A 20956-nucleotide genomic window follows, 5' to 3' on the forward strand; every position below is an offset into this window, starting at 1 on the left:
AAGGGCCGAAGCTCACCGGGCATAGGGGGAGTCCGGTTGAGTTCAATGACCATCCAGTCCTCCGACCGCAAACCCCTGCTGCAAGTTCACCTCCGCCTCTCTGACTCTACTCACACCCTGGCTGCTCTGGTGGATTCTGGCGCCCGAAGCCAACATAATGGACATCAAGCTGGCACGCCAACTGGGACTGGAGAACCTCCGTTTGACACCTCCTATTCCTGCCCGGGCACTGGACGGACACTTACTCGGATCGGTCACTCATGTCACGGCCCCGGTCTCGATGGGTCTGTCCGGAAACCATCAAGAAACTATCCAGTTTCACCTGCTCCCCCTCTCCAGGCCAACCCCTCATCCTGGGTTACCCATGGCTCCGCCGGCACAACCCTCAGCTCGACTGGGTGACCGGGGTGATCAGGGAGTGGGGAGAGGACTGCCACCGAACCTGCCTGCTTGCTGCCGCACACCCCTCGGCCAGTACCTACTAACTCCGCTCCTGACCTCTCCAATGTCCCAGAATGCTACCATGGTCTCAGAGAGGTGTTTAACAAAGCTAGAGCCACACTCCTCAGATCCGTTGCCAGCTACACTACCGGGGCCAACCGTCGGAGAATTCCTGCTCCCACCTACCATGTTGGTCAAAGGGTGTGGTTGTCATCGAAGAACCTGCCACTCAGGGTGGAGTCGCAGAAGCTGGCACCTCGGTTCATTGGCCCATTCCCTATCATACGAGTGATTAGCCCAACTGCTGTCCGGCTCCAACTGCCTAATTCCCTGAGGGTGCACCCCACTTTCCATGTGTCTAAGATTAAGCCCATCCATGAGAGTCCGCTGGTCCCTGCTGCGCCTTGTCCTCCTCCTCCACGGCTCGTCGATGGTGGTCTGGTTTACACCGTCCGCCGCCTGCTTCGGTCCAGACGGAGGGGTAGGGGTCTCCAGTACCTCATTGACTGGGAGGGCTATGGACCTGAGGAAAGGACCTGGGTGCCAGCTAGTCGGATTGTGGATAGGACTCTCATCACCGCTTTCCACCAACGGCATCCTGATCAACCTGCAATCCGTAGGGGCCGCCCCAGAGGGGTCCCTAACCGTCCGGCCCGCTCGGCTTCCTGTCCTGTGCCTGATCCTGTCTCGGGACCTGTCCCATCTCCCCGACCACGGCCCTCCGGCTTCCTCCGAGGATGAGGACGTTCACTCGGACCGTTCGGAGGAGTTCTAGCCCTCCTCCGGCTCCCCTCCTCCCGCCCGGCGTGGTGTTGCTCTTGGGACTTCTGGGGCCGTCCCTTGGGGGGGGGGTTCTGTCATGAGCCCTCTCACTCCACCGGGTTACCACCTTAATTTGTTTCCACTCTGCTCACCACTCTCTCTCTACTCAGCCTAACTAGCTCCACCTGTCCCTGCTCTGCTCGGCTCTATTACTCTGCCAGCTGCGCTGCATTACCCACTAACCTCTCCCAGTATTTATAGCCCTGTCTTTCAGCTCTCCTTTGTCAGATCGTCTGCAAAGCTCACACCTGGAACCTGTTTGCTCGCGCTTCTGGCTCACCCTGGTTTTGTGACCCCCGGACCTGCCTGTTTTTTGGATACTCATCTGCCTCAGGAGATCCAGACCTGCTTCTGCCTTTACGACTCCTGACTACTCTTCAATCCCGGTAACTCTGACCAGCCTTCTGCCTTGCTACTACGTATTTTGGATTTCCCTTGAACTGTACTGCTGCCTGTTTTCATCCGCCCCGTTGTGTCTGTGTTTCCTCCCCCCCCCCCAGGACTTCTGGACCACCAACCACCGGCGTCATCGGACGCATCGCTGCCACTGGGGGGAGGCACAGACCCAGCACATCAGACGGGATAACCCCTGGAGCCTTCACTCACTCCCTACATTCCCTTTCCCCTTAAGTTTAAATAAACTTTCTGGTGTGACGCAATTGTGGTCCTCTTGTCGTCTGTCTGAACCGTGACAGTTCCTTGTAAAAAAATTCCAAGAACTCCAGTGGGACGTTCCATTAAAGTTTAATTACTGGTAAGAAATGAACACAATGCATTCCTTTGTCATTGTCAGAACATCCTCGGTTGACTAAAAGTGTTCTATAATGTTATCATCCAGCCAAAGGACAACCTGATCAAAAGCACCCTTATGTTCACGAAACATTTTTCAACTGGGTTACTGACTATTTTAAACTGCAAGACGTTTTGACAGTCTTGAAATCATTATGAGCTTTGTAAGACCAGTCATGATTGCATGTCTTACAGTGTCACTTGTTGCTTAATAAATGAGGCATAGTCTCATTTAACCATGGATGCTGATGGAAATTCTAGGTTGTACAGCAGCCTAATGCATGCATGTACAACATACACATTACTTCAATACAATCCTAAGTGTTTGCAAACGAAATGCTTTTGCATCAATCAAACAATAAATTAATTACGTTGAACGTGGAAATATATACCTTGTATTGTGAAAGCTGTAGTCATAGCTGAAGCTGAATAACAGAAACCATTAGGTTGCTTCATACCAGGCACATTTATACCTTGACACTGTTGTGTCCATATTGTATGCAGCAAGTTGCCACAGTACTCTCTCTACATGGGATGTCAAGACACTTCACATAACTGACAAGTCTAATGTAAGCCATACGAGGCTGTTTTACTAAATTGGCTATGTGCATACAGTGCATTTGGAAAGTTTTCAGACCCCTTCACTTTTTCCACATTTTGTTACGTTACAGCCTTATTATAAAATTGATTAAATTGTAGTTTTTTTCTCATCAATCTACACACAATACCCCATAATGACAAAGCAAAAACAGGTTTGTAGAAAATTTTGCAAATTTATAAAAAATATAAAACAGAAATACCTAATTTACATAAGTATTCATACCATTTGCTATGAGTCTCGAAATTGAGCTCAGGTGCATCCTGTTTCCATTGACCATCCTTGAGATGTTTCTACAACTTGATTGGAGTCCACCTGTGGTACATTTCAATGAATTGGACATGATTTGGAAAGGCACACACCAGTCTATATAAGGTCCCACAGTTGACAGTGTCAGAACAAAAACCAAGCAATGAGGTCGAAGGATTTGTTCGTAGAGCTCCGAGACAGGATTGTGTCGAGGCACAGATCTGGGGAATAGTACCAAAACAATTCTGCAGCATTGAAGGTCCCCCCAGTGGCCTCCATCATTCTTAAATGGAAGAAGTTTGAAACCACCAAGACTCTTCCTAGAGCTGACCGCCTGGCCAAACTGAGCAATCAGGGGAGAAGGGCCTTGGTCAGGGAGGTGACCAAGAACCCGATGGTCACTCTGACAGAGCTCCAGAGTTCCTCTGTGGAGATGGGAGAACCTTCCAGAAGGACAACCATTTCTGCAGCATAAGCCTTTATGATAGAGTGGCCAGACGGAAGCTTGGAGTTTGCCACAAGGCACCTAAAGTACTCTCAGACCACAAGAAACAAGGTTCTCTGGTCTGATGAAACCAAGATTGAACTCTTTGGCCTGAATGCCAAGTGTCACGTCTGGAGGAAACCTGGCACCATCCCTACGGTTAAGCATGGTGGTGGCAGCATCATGCTGTGGGTTGTTTTTCAGCGGCAGGGACTGGGAGACTTGTCAGGATCGAGGGAAAGATTGTGGAAAAAGTTAAGGGGTCTGAATCCTTGCACTATATATGGCTGTGCAGACAACACTTTAAATTAGCATTTCAAAAGAGGCTTTAAATATCTATGTCAAATGTCTCATACCACCGATCACTGAGAGTGCTAACCATAAGCCATCGCAAACCCTCAATCTGATACTCTCAATCAAGCCGCAGAATCATTATTGTCAAGTATAATCAGTAAGGTCAACGTTAAGCTGATGAGTCTTAGCCATATTACCAGCCTAATTTATGGTGATGTTGTCATGCAAGTAATTGTGTTATCTATGTCCTTCAATATTTAATGAGTTGTGTATCTCTCCATTTGTTATTTAACTATGCAACAGTGGTTCCTCAGACCTACAGCTTAGAATTAAACTAGGCTGGAATGACACACATTTACACTGCATGGATAAAGCAACATATAATAAATATGATTTTTAGATAATGTACACTGAGTATACAAAACATTAAGAACACCTGCTCTTTCCATGACATAGACTGACCAGGTGAATCCAGGTGGAAGCTATGATCCCTTATTGATGTCAATTGTTAAATTCACTTCAATCAGTGTAGATGAAGGGAAGGAGACAAGTTAAAGACAGATTTTAAAGTCTTGAGACAATTGAGACATGGATTGTGTATGTGTGCCATTCAGAGGGTGAATGGGCAAGAGAAAATATTGAAATGCCTTTGAACAGGGTATGGTAGTAGGTGCCAGGCACACTGGTTTGAGTGTGTCAAGAACTGCAACGCTGCTGGGTTTTTCACGCTCAACAGTTTTCTGTGTGTATCAAGGATGGTCCACCACCCAAAGGACATCCAGCCAACTTGACACAACTGTGGGAAGCATTGGAGTCAACATGGGCCAGCGTCCCTGTGAAACGCTTTCGACACCTTGTAGAGTCCATGCCCCGACGAATTGAGGCTGTTCTGAGGGCAAAACGGGGAGCAACTCAATATTAGGAAGGTGTTCCTAACGTTTTGTACACTCAGTGTATATAACTGCAGTTACATATCTACTAAAATAAATGTGTTTGTGTTGTCAGAGAGAGAGAAAGAGAGAGAGTTTGTGTTTGTATGTATTTAACAGGCCATTAGAAAATGGCCTTTGAAATTGGTGGTTTGTCATTCATGGCTTTTAAAAGTTTTCTGTGGAGACATATCCATCAACAGTCCGCTCAACAGTCTGTTTGATAGACAGGCAGAAATCATTATTGGATCTGAAATAAGCAAAGCATTATACAACCAAGCATCATTGCAAAGTCTCAAATGATGTAGATGGTATAGACATTTAGTAAAACATATTTTTTAGTCACTATTCAGTGCGTGGGGAGTGTGGTGACTAACCAATAGGGGTAAAAGTTAGGTGACAAAATATGTGTTCAAAGCGCAGCTTTGCCCCGGCCTTGTGTTCACACCTACTAGTCTAATCCTGCTCCAGGCCTCTTGATTTCCATGCTAATGCCATAATACCAGAAAGCCTTGTAGACACAGTCTGCAGGTGTTGAGTTAGTCAAAGGAAGAGTGTGTGAGTTTGTGAGCGTATGCATGTGTGCGTGAATGTAGGCGTGTGAGTTTGTGCACATGCCAGATGCTTGTCTGTCGGCAGGAAAACCACCATAAGATTTAGAATGTCTATTTCTAAAAAGTAGGACATCCTACCATAAACACTAAGAGGAAAGTACTTTTGCATAATCTACTGGTGTGTTGGTTTATGTTGTGGGCAGCAACATCACATGATAATATTCACCCATGCTTTCCCATACTCTCCTTAAGGCGAGGTAACACTCTATGGAAAACAGTTGAATGCGTCCAGGGAGTTGTGCTGCTGCCAGAGCAAGGGTTTAAGCCTGGTACTCTCTGAGTCTCCACTCATTCCTCTTACTTGACAGCAGGGTTGTGTTGAGCTAGGGGTAGGAGGATGGAGGGGAGGTGGAGTTCTAATGCTACCTATGCCATTACTCAACGCGGTAGCAGGCACAGGGGGGTGTTTGAGCCAAAGTCTAATCCCAAGCATATTTTTTCAATCACTCCAAGAGGCAGGCTTCTGACAGCAAGTCCATCAAAGGACTCATACAGTCACTACACATGCATGCACTGCATGCCACACAACACCAATGGCTTGTGAAAAAAAGTGACTAATTGTGTTTGGGTAGAGGCAAGGTGAAACTATTTAAAGTAAGCTTTACTTATGATGGACTCTTGGTAGTGTGATTAACCAAAATGATAGTTGGTATTCAGCAGACATAAACGTATGCCTTATTTACTTTGAAGAACTACTAAAATAGTGATTTTGTCAGACAGCATAGGCTGCAGCTCTATTGAGATGAGATGACTTGGAATGAAATAATAAAGTCATCAAATAAAGCAAATGTAATATACACAACAACTGAAATATTTTATTAAAGTACAGTAATGTGAATAAATAATGGTTAATAAGTGATAAGCAGTAACGGGCAGTCAATACCATCATGGGACTTTTATTAATTGTTTTATTATGTGTTGTTACAGCATTCAAACCCACATAATGCATAGTACATTTAACGTTTATAAAAAAAAATTAAAATTAAAAGACGGATGCTTTTTTAAATAATCGAACCGAAAGTGAACCGACCTCAAAAACCACTATAATCGCTCAGCACTAGTAGTGAAACTCTGTTGAGACCTGAGAAAACAATATACAGTACTCATTATAGTAGGAAGTAAAAAATATATAGATATATCTGTAAAGAGATATTAGCTTCACGTGTGTATGCTACGAAATGTATAAATATACTGTATTCCTGAGGGGATACCAAGAGAAAACAGAAGTTACTTTGTCAGTTTGAGTCAGACGTAGCCTATGCGAGTGCTCTGTAAATAGTACAATGATGTGTCTCTAGGTTCCAGAATTATGCAGTATTTATACAACATTAAAACCAGTTGTTTCCTGTTTGTATGATATCCTTTTTTTAGTCTCTCCCTTGTCATTGGACCCACAACTCAACACGTAAGGCTATTGTTACTGTATCTCCAAAAGGACTGATGGATTGTGAGTATGACTGGGTACGAACCACAAAGGAAACTCACTACTTCCACTGATATACATGTCAGCTTGAGTTATCTGCAGATGAAAAAGTTATTTGGTCCACATGAATAATAACATTCTACACATTTAACCATATCATATGACTTTTTCATTTCATTTAACGGTCTCGGCTGGATCTCTGCATTGATTTCACAGCCACAGCAGGTCTCCTGAGATTCTCTATGGATTTTCCAGCTGCCCTCCCAAATGGTCCACTGTGATTACTATCTGAAACGTAGAGCTTGAGGAAGGTATGGAAAATAGTCATCACTCCTCAAATCCCTATATTGTGCTCCTGTTTCGGTGAGCTGTGTTACCTCATGGCTACAATGATCCCAGACATGGTTTCATCGAGCCCAGTGGATGCGTATTGCTCTGTCTTTGGCTTCTCTCAAAACGTGGGTGTGAGTTTTAGGGGTAGTGTTTCCTGCAGAAAAATCTTTACAGGGTAGAAATTAGGGTAAAATAACAATGAATGGAGGGTTGGAACAAGTGCAAGACATGAATTTACTGCCTGAGTGGGAGTCATTACAACTGCACGTCTGACAGATCCTGCTGCCTATCCGCCCCATGCTGAATCTGCTTACTGAGAGATGATTATGCAAATGCATGTGTTACTCTGTCGAATATAGTGTTTATCAGACACGTTATTAAAAGAGAAATTGTAATAACCCCTCATTGATGTCCCTCCATATAATGTTGATTGGGGTTAAATCTTTGCTAAACTTGTGCTATTGATTAGGGCTCTAAGCAGATTTATGAGGGAGCTCCATATGGGGTTGTCTGGAGAAGTCTGAGAAATCTAAAGGAGGTGATTACCTCGGCCTCAACCCATAACAATGACTCCATTTCTGATTGTGTTTTGATTATGACAGTTTTCCTACATGGAAGAAAAACTCAAAGCTGGAAACCTCTCCCAAGCCTTAAAATACTTAAAAAGCAAAACTGCCATAAAGTCTGCCACCTGCCACCCCTACGTAATCTGAAAACTCATGTGTGCTTACCAGGGCCAAGTCTGTGCAGAAAATTACCCCCTCTGGCCCAGGCAGTCCTGAGTAATTGGACTACAGCCGATTAACTGCAAAGAAGAAGTGCAGTTACCCTTCTGTTGTGATGACCCCTGCCTTTGAGATTTGTTATCTCTTAACCCTCCATTTTAGCACTTTATTTCTCTCCTCCTGGCTGCTCTTGTCTATTAGCATTCCAGGTTATCAAAATGGCCCCTACTTCTTTAACCGGCTCCAGCATAACACGCCTTTGTGGCCACATCTAACACCGTGTAATTTCAGCCCAGAGCTAGGTTTATACCCTTGTTGTTGCAGTACATTTTACCAATCTGACTGTCTGAACTGTAGCTACTCTAGAGCCCTTTGAGGGTCTGAGGTTTAACAATTGATTTATGCTGTATCTGAATTAATCTGGGAACAACAAAAGATTAGCTCCTGCTCTCTGAATGCAGTCAAGTCACAGCCACGGGCCAACTCAGTTCATTATCTCTGTTTATTCCCTCTGCACTAGGCTAATGCAATAAGATGCCAACAAATACCTCCCATATCACACTTCATACAGGTTTTTTAATAACGTTCTCTCTTTTTTGCCTTTTAAATGTCATGTCCTCAGATTAGCCATCTGAATTTATAATTTTAACACTTTTTTTCAGGCATTTGATTCAGAAAAATCTACAATTATTGCATGCACCATAGGGGGTAGTTATCATCTGTGGTTCATACATAAATATCGTGCAAAAGGTAGAGTCGTAGAGTCGTCACAATAGACCTATAGACTAGAGTACTGATCCCACGAAAAGGCAAAGACCCACAGTACCTCTGCTCTACTGTACCATGTCACGTTGGTGCTCAACCTCCCTGTCCAATAACTAAAGACATGCATTATCTGTTACAGGACACAAGGTCCTTCCCAGCTCACACTAATCAGATAAACCATGTCTGCTCGCTGGAAATCACGTCAGGGTGCTGTAGTGAGACAGATAGGTCCGTTCCAGCTGGACAGGAGTAGAGGAGGTCCTTTGTCTGTGTGTCTCTGCATATTGGCGCGGAGCAAAGTAGAACAGAGCAGCCCACCATGGCTAGCCAGCCAGCGAGAGCGAGGGCAGGGGGAAAAAAATGATGAGCCATGCTGGGCCCATTACTACCGACGGAGGCTGAAATCGCTCAGATCTGCTGCAGCTTACATAAAGGCTGGGGAGCCCAGTCCCCACTGAGGAGTGAGCCATCACGCTGCTGATATGGCGACCGCTGGAGAGACAGAGGGGACAGAGACAGAGGGGACAGAGACAGAGGGGACAGAGACAGAGGGGACAGAGACAGAGGGGACAGAGACAGAGGGGACAGAGAGAGAGGTGACAGAGACAGAGGGGACAGAGAGAGAGAGAGAGAGAGAGAGAGAGGGACAGAGGGGACAGAGAGAGAGAGAGAGAGAGAGAGAGAGAGAGAGAGAGAGAGAGAGAGAGAGAGAGAGAGAGAGAGAGAGAGAGAGAGAGAGAGAGAGAGAGAGAGAGAGAGAGAGAGAGAGAGAGAGAGAGAGAGAGAGAGAGAGAGAGAGAGAGGAAAGAAAGAAAAAGATAAACAAAAGGCAGATGTCACCTGGGTCCAGAGGCGCTGATAGATGGGATGTGCAGCGCAGCAGAGGCAACAGTTCAGGTGGAAAAGGATTCCCTTTGTGATGCAGATGACAACGCAATCAGCCTCTCTTTGTCTCCGCCGATGGGCTCTGCTCCCGGGGACATTGAGAGCCAGACACTAATCCGCTGGGTTTGTGTTCTGTGGGCCCGTTCAGAGTGGCAGTGGCACAGTACCTGGGGTTGTATTGAGGGAGGCTCTGAGACCAGGTCTGACCTCTCTCAGGGTATGCTCCTCCTCACATGGCACTTGGCTTGACGCTGGCTGCATTTACCCTCTGAGCTCAATTCAAAGTTCTAGAAGATTTATGCTTTCAAATATGCATAAAGATGCAGGCAACAATGAGGGTGCTCATCAGCTTGAGTTTTTAATCTAGCATGTGACATGCTGAAGGTTTGCAATTTGTCAATCAAGATGTTGTGATTGAGATATTTAAGCTATGTTTTACACTATCCTGAATCTAGGTTCATGAACAATTGGTATAACAAGGTTCTACCTGTAAACGTACATATTAGGTTGCTTTTGCAGTTTAAATTGAATCTAGACCTCTTTACAGACAGTTCAAACTGTTGTTGTTTTTCCGATCAGCAAAAGATAACAAGATACAGCCCACAGGGATGAGGTAATGGCCAGAAACTGTGCTAATGAAATTATACAGTTACTCTCATTGAATAAACTACTTACCTCTATGTAACTTCATTAGCTAAACTAATTATCAACCACATTCTGTGTGTGACATTCAATGTTGAGCAGTATGAAGCTTGGATGATTTCACATTACCATGTTGAATATAATGATATTATCTCAGAAATTATGCAATCAATCTGACTAATGTTCAATACAAGCCCTAACTGTGTCATCAATGTTAGGTTGAAAAAACTCTAAAAGGGGCATTAGTCATTGTAGCTAGTTTCACTCACTTTTAGACCAAACACTTTTCCTCCCCACAGGCTGAAACAATTATAGCCCTAGGGTTGAACAACAGACCTATACTCTAACCACTGCTAGAAAAACAAAACCCAAGACCTATAACTCAAGTGATCCTCAGTGAAGAATACAATTGAATGTAAGGTTCCCAGTTGTCCCCATTCCACACTAGTTCTAGTGTTACCAAACCTTTTTGGTGTTGAAATTTGAATCTACATTTAGAACTATTCCATTGAGAAACATATAGTATTTTCCGAACAGAGCTTATGTTGTGCACAGTCGACCCTCCTGAGGCCAGCCATAAAAAAAAAAGTATATTGGGAATAGACTGAGTGCCTTTTCAAAATAAATGTGTCCATCTAAACAAGGTTTTGTGTTAACTTAAGGAATATCAAAGTATTACTATGATTTTGATCTTACAAAAGACTGAAATGAATGACTAGTGTAATTGAAAGTGGTTTTAAATGGTATGTTACTAAAGGGGGCAGACTCTTACCGACTGGCTCTTAATGAACAAATGGTGTAGTGAACATGGTTGGAGATTGAGGCACTGATACATGCCCGTAACAAAAGATGGCAGCTCAAAATGCAGCGACAATGATGTCATGCCACGCAGAGAGAACACATTTTTGTAAAACTGGCATCCCCTCTCGCCATCGGCCAAAATCTCTGAGCCCTCGGATACCCTTGCATTAAACTAATCCTCAAGGTAGCCCATGGATGTCCCCGAAATGTGACACCCACCCTCAAGTGAAACAACTGGTACCAGCACTAATTTAAATTCTGCATGCAAAGTGACAATGGCTGGGCCATGGGCAGCATGGATTAGGACTTGAATAGAGGCAGATTCTTTGTGAAAGCCTACTGTGGTGGTTGGCGTGTAGACAAGCTCCCTGCATCTGCTCATTGGGTAGACTGAGAAAACACAGGATTGTGTATGGTCACTCATTTTACCTTGATTTAATCCCATTTCAGAGCCCCCTGTCACTGCCTTTTGTTACAATTCCAAAAACTATAACGCCTCCATGTTAGGCGAACACTTCTAGTCCCCACACAAGTACAGTTGAAATGGGCCTTTTGAATTCACATTTGAAAGCAAGTTTTCACAAATTTGGCAGACTCAAAATACACATTTTCATAACTCTCTTCAAACAACACACAACAAAAATACATGTTAAAATATAACAGAACACAATATAATGAAATACTGAAAGCACTTTGTTTTCTCTCAGGTTTCCGCTGTAGCCTATAGGAGGAGGCAACCGCATTATGGCCAACAAACCTCCACCACTGCTTCCTATCTTACCTGCACAATCTAAGATATCGCTCTGACATTTTCACTGGATAATAACAAAAAGCCACTCCCTTCCTTAAATATTTAATCTGGATCCCAAGTTATTTTACAGCATCTCATCCATGGACTCATCTCTACAACTGTGAGTTATCTAAACCCGCAAATTATTGAGGCACGAGTGAGATGGTGGTTTATACTGTTTACATTTTGTGTGATTTTTGAATTTCAATAAAAATCATGATTTCACATTGCCTTAAATGGCTTCACCCTGCCTAAACGTGGACGCCATGTGTCCTAGTTTGTCGACCTCTGGAGGTGGTCATGACCAGATCACAATGTGGCTTTTGCACATATACATCTAGCCAGAAACATGCTATCTCACTGAATGTAGCATAATACAATAACAGGATGTGTTGAAAGTAGTTGAGGTCTTGAACTACTGACTGCAGAAGTGAAATTCGTAGTAAACGCTAGTTGTTGTTAGCAGAAGTACTCTGGCTGTATTTCCATGAATACCTAGTAAATTATGTTCTGTGTGCTAATCCCACTGAAGGTTGATGGTTTTGTTATCATTACAGTAGCTGTCTTAGATTACTCCTAAGGGTATTCAATGTCAAGGCCTTTTTCCTGTTAAATGTCTGTTACAATTATAATAAATCCACGAACAAGCTAGTCAATAAACCGTGTTTATTCAAACTTTGGTTACCTTATTTTACAGTCCATTATTTACCCAGTATTTACCCAGTCCAGAGATAGCAGAAGGGCAATAAGATTCGGAATCAGATATGGAGAACCAAAGGTCTAGTACCGCCATAAGCGTTGTGTTTACTAATTAAATCAATGATTGACTAGATTTTATAATACTCTCCCTTAAATGGTGTTACGAGTGAATGGGCTTACAACTACTTCTATGGTAATACTTTTTGGCAGCTCTGGTAAGATTTGCAAGATACATTTTGCTTTGTTGTTGTTGTTGTTGTTGCTGTTGATGATGATGATGCTCTCCATAGATACACCTGGCATGAGGTAGGTAATGCACCTGCAGCTGATGCAAAGGTAAACAAAATGAGAGGCTATATAGACAGGCATGCCTGGCTCAGATGGAACAACAGAAATTACCTTACTGAGCGCCTCGATTCCATTCATCACAGCTTGCCTGCTAAAATGTACCATAGGTAAATACACAACAACAAAAAAAAATTATGCACGCATGACTGTAAGTCGCTTTGGATAAAAGCGTCTGCTAAATGGCATATTATTATTATTATTATTATAGGTCTACCAAGAAGATTTCATATCAACAGGGGCTTGCATTAAATCCACAATCCACAGTGTTTTAGCCTAACAACATCCCTGCCTCTTGGTTAGAAAGATAGCTAGCTACATCACTCTCAAAATGTGACCACTCTGAAATCCATATATGGAGCTATGGATGTTAGAGCTGTAGCTGAAATAATAGCACCTGTCATTAAGACAAAGTTCATCTGCTATGTCCAAAAAATTTAAAATAAATGTACAATATGAAACAATGTATGTTGTCCCAGTATGTTAAAAGATATGTAGGGCTAAATAATTAGCCTAACATTAATATAAAAGTATTGCTATTTGTATTCTCTTCAATTGCTAGGCTATACAATTACGTAGATATACATAATTATAAGCTAGCTATCAAAATTATACATCAAAATACAAAAACATGTCTGCATTATTTTTCTATCATGATGCAATGACCAACGTTAACATTGATCTAAGAGTGTGCCAGAAGGACTATGGGAATATTTTGACTTTTTTCTATATAAAACCCGACAGAAGAATCTTTGCCAAAGCAATACGATTTACTTTGATGTTTCTCTCTGTCGCGTCTTGTTTTTTGGATTAAGGCTACAGTGACCTCTTTTTCAACTACATTTTTTCATACGTAGCCTACTCCTGCAACTTCATTGGATGATCGGCTAGGGTGATACTAAGGGTAAGATGGGGGGGCTGTGACGGGTTGGGGAAGAGACCAACCAGTCACGATACTGAAATACAATAAACATAACAATAGTGTTGCCGGTTAATGTTGCTTGAGAAAAAATGGGTTCGGCAATCAATACTTTTATCGTCAGTCATGTTGAATAGTAAGTAATTACTATTCAATTGCGTACACAGAAACATGAAAAGGGGTAACTCTATTAGCTTAATTGCCTCTCCAGAAACAAAACATCCTTTTCTTCCATGCAGCCATTATTGTCTGAAAGGGCAAATTTATTATTTGTTTTACATTGAAAATGACCAAGAAATACATTTATTCTGAAAGAGAATAGCCAAATAAATGGCTTCATCAATTACATATATTGTTTGTGACACAAATAGAAAAGAAAACTCTTGATAAAATAGGCCTATTAAATGACAGCATGGGATGTGTATTAGCCTGCCATATTGCACGATACAAAACCTTTCCATCGATAGCTTCACATGATCCCACTGTCCCTAAAAGTAAAATAAATGCCAGTTTTTCATGGCTGTCAGTGTCTCTTCATATATTTTGCAGTCTCATACGTCATCTAGCCACGTCTGCATTCCAGAAAGAGAAAATAGCATGCCACTCTACTCAACGCAATTGGTAGAAAGACATTGGTCTGTTATTATTTGTCATGAAGCAGCTTCTATCCTTTTTTTTTTTTTTTTTTTTGTGCAAAAAACAACAACTTTATTCCTCATTCAGCAATGTTAAAGCAGCTTCTACCCAACTGTCTGTGGTTCCATTTCACTTAAGACCCTAGGGCCCGAACACTGCTGTGCTAAGAGAGAACAACTTCATTCTAGCACTAACCTCCAGTAAAATGTTGAAAACAATCCTCACTGAATTAAGATTTAATAATGTAACTCCAGTAATTTGAATTTGAATAATAAGAATCAGAATACGAATTCATGGTAACAATATAGTTAATATATAATAGAAAATATAGCAGATCAAGACAGTTTTTCTCTAATAGGTTAAATTGTTATTTTTAACTAATAAGGAAATAAAAATATTTTTCAAATGCACAGCATGGTCGACTACAAATTACAGTAAATGTTCAAACATATACATATGGATTGGTATTTTAGGACACAAGAAAAAGCACCTACTCTACTATTGTCATTGAAAGAATGGAAAAAAACAATCAAAGCATTCAAAATATAGCATTTTAAAATTATGATGTATAGATGTACAATATCAAAAGTCTTAAGCTCAGACACAAAGGCCTAGACACTACCATAGAGATTTATTTTGCCAGTGGAACGCATGACATTGGATGTGTGTAGGCCTACCTACTCTACAAGTATAATGTCAACTGGAAAATACAAATTCCCAGGCATATTTAGGCCTGCCTATGTAACAATTCAGGAAACATAACTTTCCAATATCCCAGTTAAATTATATGCTGCTTGAAATTGGTAAACACTCTTTTCAAGACACTTCGATACCGACATGACTTTTTCGTAGCAGGTTAGGAGAATTTATGCAGCAGGTTAGTATAATTAACGTTGCAGGTTAGGAGACTGAGGTTAAGGTTAGTTAAAGAGTTAGGGTTATCGAAAATTCTCTCCTAACCGGCTACAAAAATCACTTTGTATCAAAGTGGCGTGAAAAGTGTGTCCATTTTGACATTTTCTAAAGTTGTATTTGTCAATTCAAAAGGCCTATCAATGTATGCGGAGCACAGCACACTGTTTCTCTCCAAAGGCTGGGCCTACTATCTATACAATAGACTACATAAACATGAAGATAGCATACCATGTGAATAAGAAGCTGATGCTAAGTACAATAGGATTGGTTTACAGTAGGCCTATGTACATGTTTATGCTTGCTGGGAACGTATTTAATACATCCTGGTTGGAATCCTACCGGTATGTGAGAGTAGTGTAGGCTCTACTAACCTGCCATCACTGCTGCTGTAGGACTTGCGCATCTCTTTAAAATAAATCACAAGACTCCTGTTCTGTGACAAATCATCACACCAAAATTGCACATTAGCTTACGTGTACATTATCAACCTACCAAGGCATTTTCAATTAAAAGGGGATAGTCCTTGGTGGTTAAATATTGGTAGGCTACCGTAGCGCTCTGCTCTCATGAAGTACCTGTTCTATTGTGCCACTGAACACGCTGCTCATCATCATTCGGGAGCGAAGCCCGTGTGCTCCGGCCAGTGCACAGCACAATTAGATGCGTCCAACAAAATGATTAAGCTATACAACAGAGACCTCATTAATCAAATACAGAACTGTCCATACTGCACCCAATCATCTTCGGAAAATGTATAGCCTACTGACTGTTCATGCTGCTATTTTACAAATTTCAGACATAGGGAAAACGCAACGCTGCATCATAAAGTAACCCATTTACTTTCTTGTTCAAGGTTGAACTGTTTGAAATAATATAGAAGTATAGCGATGTTTTGACTTGGCATGTATAAAATGACACAGTAAAAAGCATATGGTATGTCCTTCATGACAAGCAATACGTTTGGACACATCCACACCTGAGAGGATGCGGGCATGATCGGTGCAAACCTCATTTAGCTATTGTTAATTATTTCCGTTAAAAATTCAAATAAGCGCCTTTGCCACAGTGTAGCACCCGGAACGTTCTATGACAGATGTGATTTTTCTCGTTAAAATCAAGTCAACCACTCAAGGTGCTGTGTTCAGAAACTCTATAGCCCGGTCCGCAAGACGTTATTCAAAGGGATTTAAACATTATCTTACCTTCTACAGCTATTACGGTGGGTATTATCCATAAAATCCATAGAATACCCATTATTGGTTTCTTTGGACGAAAGTGTAAAAAGCCCAGACATTCAAATAAAATAAATCATGAAAGCCATTGACAGCAAATGCTGACGGACACGAGATGACATTCACCTTCGATAGAGTGAACCAGATGCCATAGAAAATAACTCAAATCTTAACCAAGTTTGGACGAAACCAAAACAAGCAGACAAAGGGGTGCCGTGTAAAATACAACATTATCCATCCATCGAAAACTGGTCCAGATCTCAAATGTATGAGATGTGTATATTAGAGATATCTATGATCCAACCCTAAAATACAACATACATAACCTATGCCTTTTGGTTATGCTTGTAGTTGTTGTACATGGCATGCTCTCCCCCTGTCAAAATAAGTTCCACTAGATCCCTACTGTCAATCATGAAGATACAATCGCTAACTGCCTCATCTGTCTGATAATAAAGGATTTTAGAATCACGTGGAAGGGTGACCAATGAAGTTGGATTCTAACGCAAATAGTCAAGCAACAAGTTTTATGCCTACGACTTTTATGTTGTCAGTGATGTATGTTATACTACAGGCTTGACACTTGACAGACGTGACAAGGAGCATGGATCATATAATTCAATAAAAAGTAAGTTATTTTTAATGGTCCAGTAGCCTAGGAGGGCCTCTTCTAGAAAGGAAAACCCACTGTTAAAGTGTATGTCTGTTAGTTTGTGTAGTAATATAATTTGCTCAATGATTATGTCTTTAGTGTAATTAAGATAAAGGGTAGAAGTGAAATCTTTCAAAGTAATGTTGATATATGATGCGTGTTCAATACATGAGCCATCTGTTGTACATGCGTGTGAGCCATTTGGACCTTATGGAAGAAAACATTGCCAAAACATAGCAATAGTATCAGTGATAAAGAAATACATTTTCTATAAATCCTGTCTTTCACAAGTTGATTCCGAAAATCAAAATGTTTTGCTCAAATCCCCTGCTGTAGATATTCCACTACAGTAATATAATTAATAGCATTAATAGATGTCCCATTCAAATTACTAGATGGAATAGTTCTACAGTATGTGCTTTTAAAATGAACTGTAAGCAACAGGGCACAGGCTTTCGCTGTGTCTATTATGGGATGCTGCTGTTTTTCATGAGCCATTATTGTGAAGGAATGGATCAAATCAACTAATGATAATCCTCCACTATCTCTCGATGATGTGCCCTTGAGCAAGGCATTTAACCCTAATTGCTCCTGTAAGTCGCTCTGGATAAGAGCGTCTGCTAAATGACAAAAAAAAAAAAAAACATGATATTTTATGGTTCATGTAAATTATTTATCATATTCATTAAATGAAATTAATGTTTTATCAATATTAATGTTTTATAACACAAAATAATAATGAATCTTGTATCATAAAAATCATCTGTCGTGTTCTAAATGGTTACTGTAATTAATTTGAGCACAATAACTGAATATTTTTATTGAATAACAGATCAATAAGAATGTGTTGGTACATCACAAATGTGTACATCAATCTGTTATCATCTAAACATCCTCACAAGCATGATGATTACAAACTGATGAATGAGTTAATGTTCAGTGTGGCCTAGTGCTTCCCCTCTGCTTTTTGGAGACATACTGGAATCACCTGAAAGCAGTCAAGTATGGATATGAGGTCCTAATAAAGTGACTGGTCCTGGGTTTGTGCACTATAGATTCAATCAGTCAGCTCTTTTTGTTTAATAGTTTGTACAATTATCTGGTGCGGTGGAGTTTGGGGAAAAGACTCCACATCCTCTCTAGAAGCTACTGTGTACCGAACCTCCCCGAATAAAATATATAAACAATTATAATTATGAACATGATAAATGGATATGGATATGATCAATGGTATTGTAATTTACACTTAGAATCTGTAATGAACATTAAAGGAACTACCGGTATATGTTTTGGTCAACTTTTCAGCATCTCATATGAGTAATAGTAGCCATTTTGTTTTCCATTTTCTGATAGAAAACATGCATGCTGTATGCCTACTGTACATGTTATTAATGCATCGTATCACAATGATTGCAGGAGTTGTATTACACTGCAAGCCTTTTGAGCTGTACAATCCATATATATTTTTCCCCACTGCATCAACTTTGTCTTTGGACATTATGATGTTATTGTCTCATTTGAATCATGTAAAATGGTGTATGATAACATTCCACAGTAGGTTATGGTGTAAACATAAAATATTCATTTTTGGATTAATCCTTCGATGTTCACTGAATATGTTTAAGTAGTTAGTATTTTCATTCCAACATCTGTCTATTACACTATTAGCAATAAAGTATACTGATGAATATACTTTGATGAAAGGTCAAGACCCTGAGGATGTTTATTTACTGCATGACCATTTTATTCAAGTCATGTATGCATGATGATTAGGCACAGTTGTGTCATTCAGAGTTCACAAATCATTAAGACTGTCAAGGGAATGGCAGTGAAACATCAAAACCTTCATAGAGTAATGGTACAGAGTTAATTGCATTTCAACTTTTGACCCTGATTGTACTATGGGCATAATATTGACTACCATAAGTACTGGTAATGGTCAGTACAGTTGTTATACTTTTTCATAAAATCCAAAGGGTCGCATACGAAACCTTGGGCAAAAAATAACGACTGTCAACGACAGAATTAAGCAAATATTCTACAAATATCACAGCATTATTCTTGTTCATGCGGTTAGTATTTGGCTCAAAGTATGAATGTAGCTTGAAAACAAGCCATAATTGATCACCCCAAGCTGATAAAATCAAACTAAGCCCTGAAGTTGGCACATCAGGTTGGCACATTAAAGACTAGCACTGCCATCAATGGCAACACTGCCATCATTTTCCAACTCTGTCTATCTAGTATACAATTACGCTAAGATGTTTTGGGAGAAATATGAATAAATTGAATATAAAAATTACACATTGTATTTTTTCTCCATCAAAATACTGTTGCCTAAGCAATTGTAAGATGTCATTGTAGGTTGGTTGAGAAATTACATCTGAATTTATGTCACTCCGTGTGCCAAGCCACAAACAGAATTTTGGAATTTCCTTAAAGCAGTATAATACCGATTTCCTGTTTCAGCAGTTGGTAGTGTAATTCAAATGACTGTATAGACGCTGAGGTATGGGTAAAAAAGACACAGATCAGTTTTATATGAGGAGATGACAAACACTGGGAGAGAGGCTGTGTTAAAATGGAGCTCAGGCCTCTTTTAAGCACCCATACCACCATGGAGACACATAATGACATAGTATTTGAACGATATTATTTGTTTTACAACATTACATAAACAGGCCTACTGTCTTTTATAATATATTGGTCATATATACAGTCCCCGTGAGCATAACATTGTGGATTGAGTTCCATTTCACATTTTCGGTAGTATTAGAGTGCATTGGCAAATACAAAGCGTGGAATTGCAGGTTTAGCTCTCTGTGGTGAATAACTCAGAAAAACCCTTGGCCGATCACAATATTATCTTGCATATTTAGCAGTATTGGATTTTAGGATATGTAATACCAATCAATCAAAAATAGAAAGATACATATTTTTTTGGTGTAATTACAGTGTTACTACAAGAACATCTTAATGTAAAGTGTTACCCATCATTTTCATAAAATCTAAAGGGCCATGTGAAGCGAGCAATAGCAACCTTTTTGGTTCTATATAGCACCATTTCTTCTAGCAGTGTAAGATATTCGATATTCAAATTGTTTTACAGTTTACCTTCATGGGAAAATAAAGCTAATTCTTTATGATTTAAAATATGTGTGTGTGTGATACAGTACACAGATGTATAAATTGATTAGCCACGCATTATCGGTTTCCCAGGAAAGGACATTTACTAAAACACAACATTCCTAGTAGTTTAGCTAGCTCTTCTGTAAAACCAGCAAACAGATGTAGTTACATCTCCATATAATGTATTTAGCCCAAAACATTGACAAAGCAATTAAAGTAACTTTTAATCTTCTTACAGACAGGACTTTGTCTCACACTGATCCATACAAGGATATACATCTCACCCATCAGACTGCAGGGATACATTTTTAATGTTTTAAAATGTATATATTTTGGAAAAGGTAAACCAAAACCGAGGCATTGTATATATGTAACAAAAATACTCAAGGATACTCACAGACAGACCACCTGAGTTGAGACAAAGATTGCAATAGTAATGACGTATTACATAAAGATTTGGGCTATTTCTACCCTCTCTTTGTAATAGCAGAGTTTGAGGAGGAACACTCTTAAATAGCTCTCCTAGCTAACAGTAGATCTGTCCTAGCTAACAGTAGGCCTAGAACCATTTATCTAGCTCCGTTAAACAGTGAGAGCAGATAATAATAAGTCTCTGAGTGAATATATGAGGCACAGATTAAGATCATTGACATAATATGGTACTTTGTGTGTCTTTATATAACTTTATTACTGACATGAAAACTTACACTCTGGACCTGATACATTTAGATGATTTCTAAATTCAAGAAATTGTGAATTCTATCCAAAAGTGTATATTAATTAAATTGTTACCGTTGCATTTTTTTATTGATTGGTTTGTGGATTTCTATTTTACCATAGATGTA

At 40.4% G+C, this 20956-nt stretch overlaps 1 protein-coding gene across 3 annotated transcripts in view; it reads right to left on the minus strand.

The window, feature by feature from the left end:
• The window catches only part of LOC121575371 (ephrin type-B receptor 2-like), a 142343-nt gene extending 125886 nt beyond the window's left edge, over nt 1–16457 (minus strand). For all 3 annotated transcript variants that reach the window (XM_041888430.2, XM_041888431.2, XM_041888429.2), the window contains exon 1: nt 16301–16457. In XM_041888430.2, the coding sequence (XP_041744364.1) occupies nt 16301–16352 (52 nt within the window). In that variant the 5' untranslated portion in view covers nt 16353–16457. The remainder of the gene's footprint in view (nt 1–16300) is intronic.
• Nucleotides 16458–20956: the final 4499 nt, after the last annotated feature.

This window comes from Coregonus clupeaformis, chromosome 10 (assembly GCF_020615455.1).
Source record: "Coregonus clupeaformis isolate EN_2021a chromosome 10, ASM2061545v1, whole genome shotgun sequence".
NCBI classification, from domain to species: domain Eukaryota; kingdom Metazoa; phylum Chordata; class Actinopteri; order Salmoniformes; family Salmonidae; genus Coregonus; species Coregonus clupeaformis.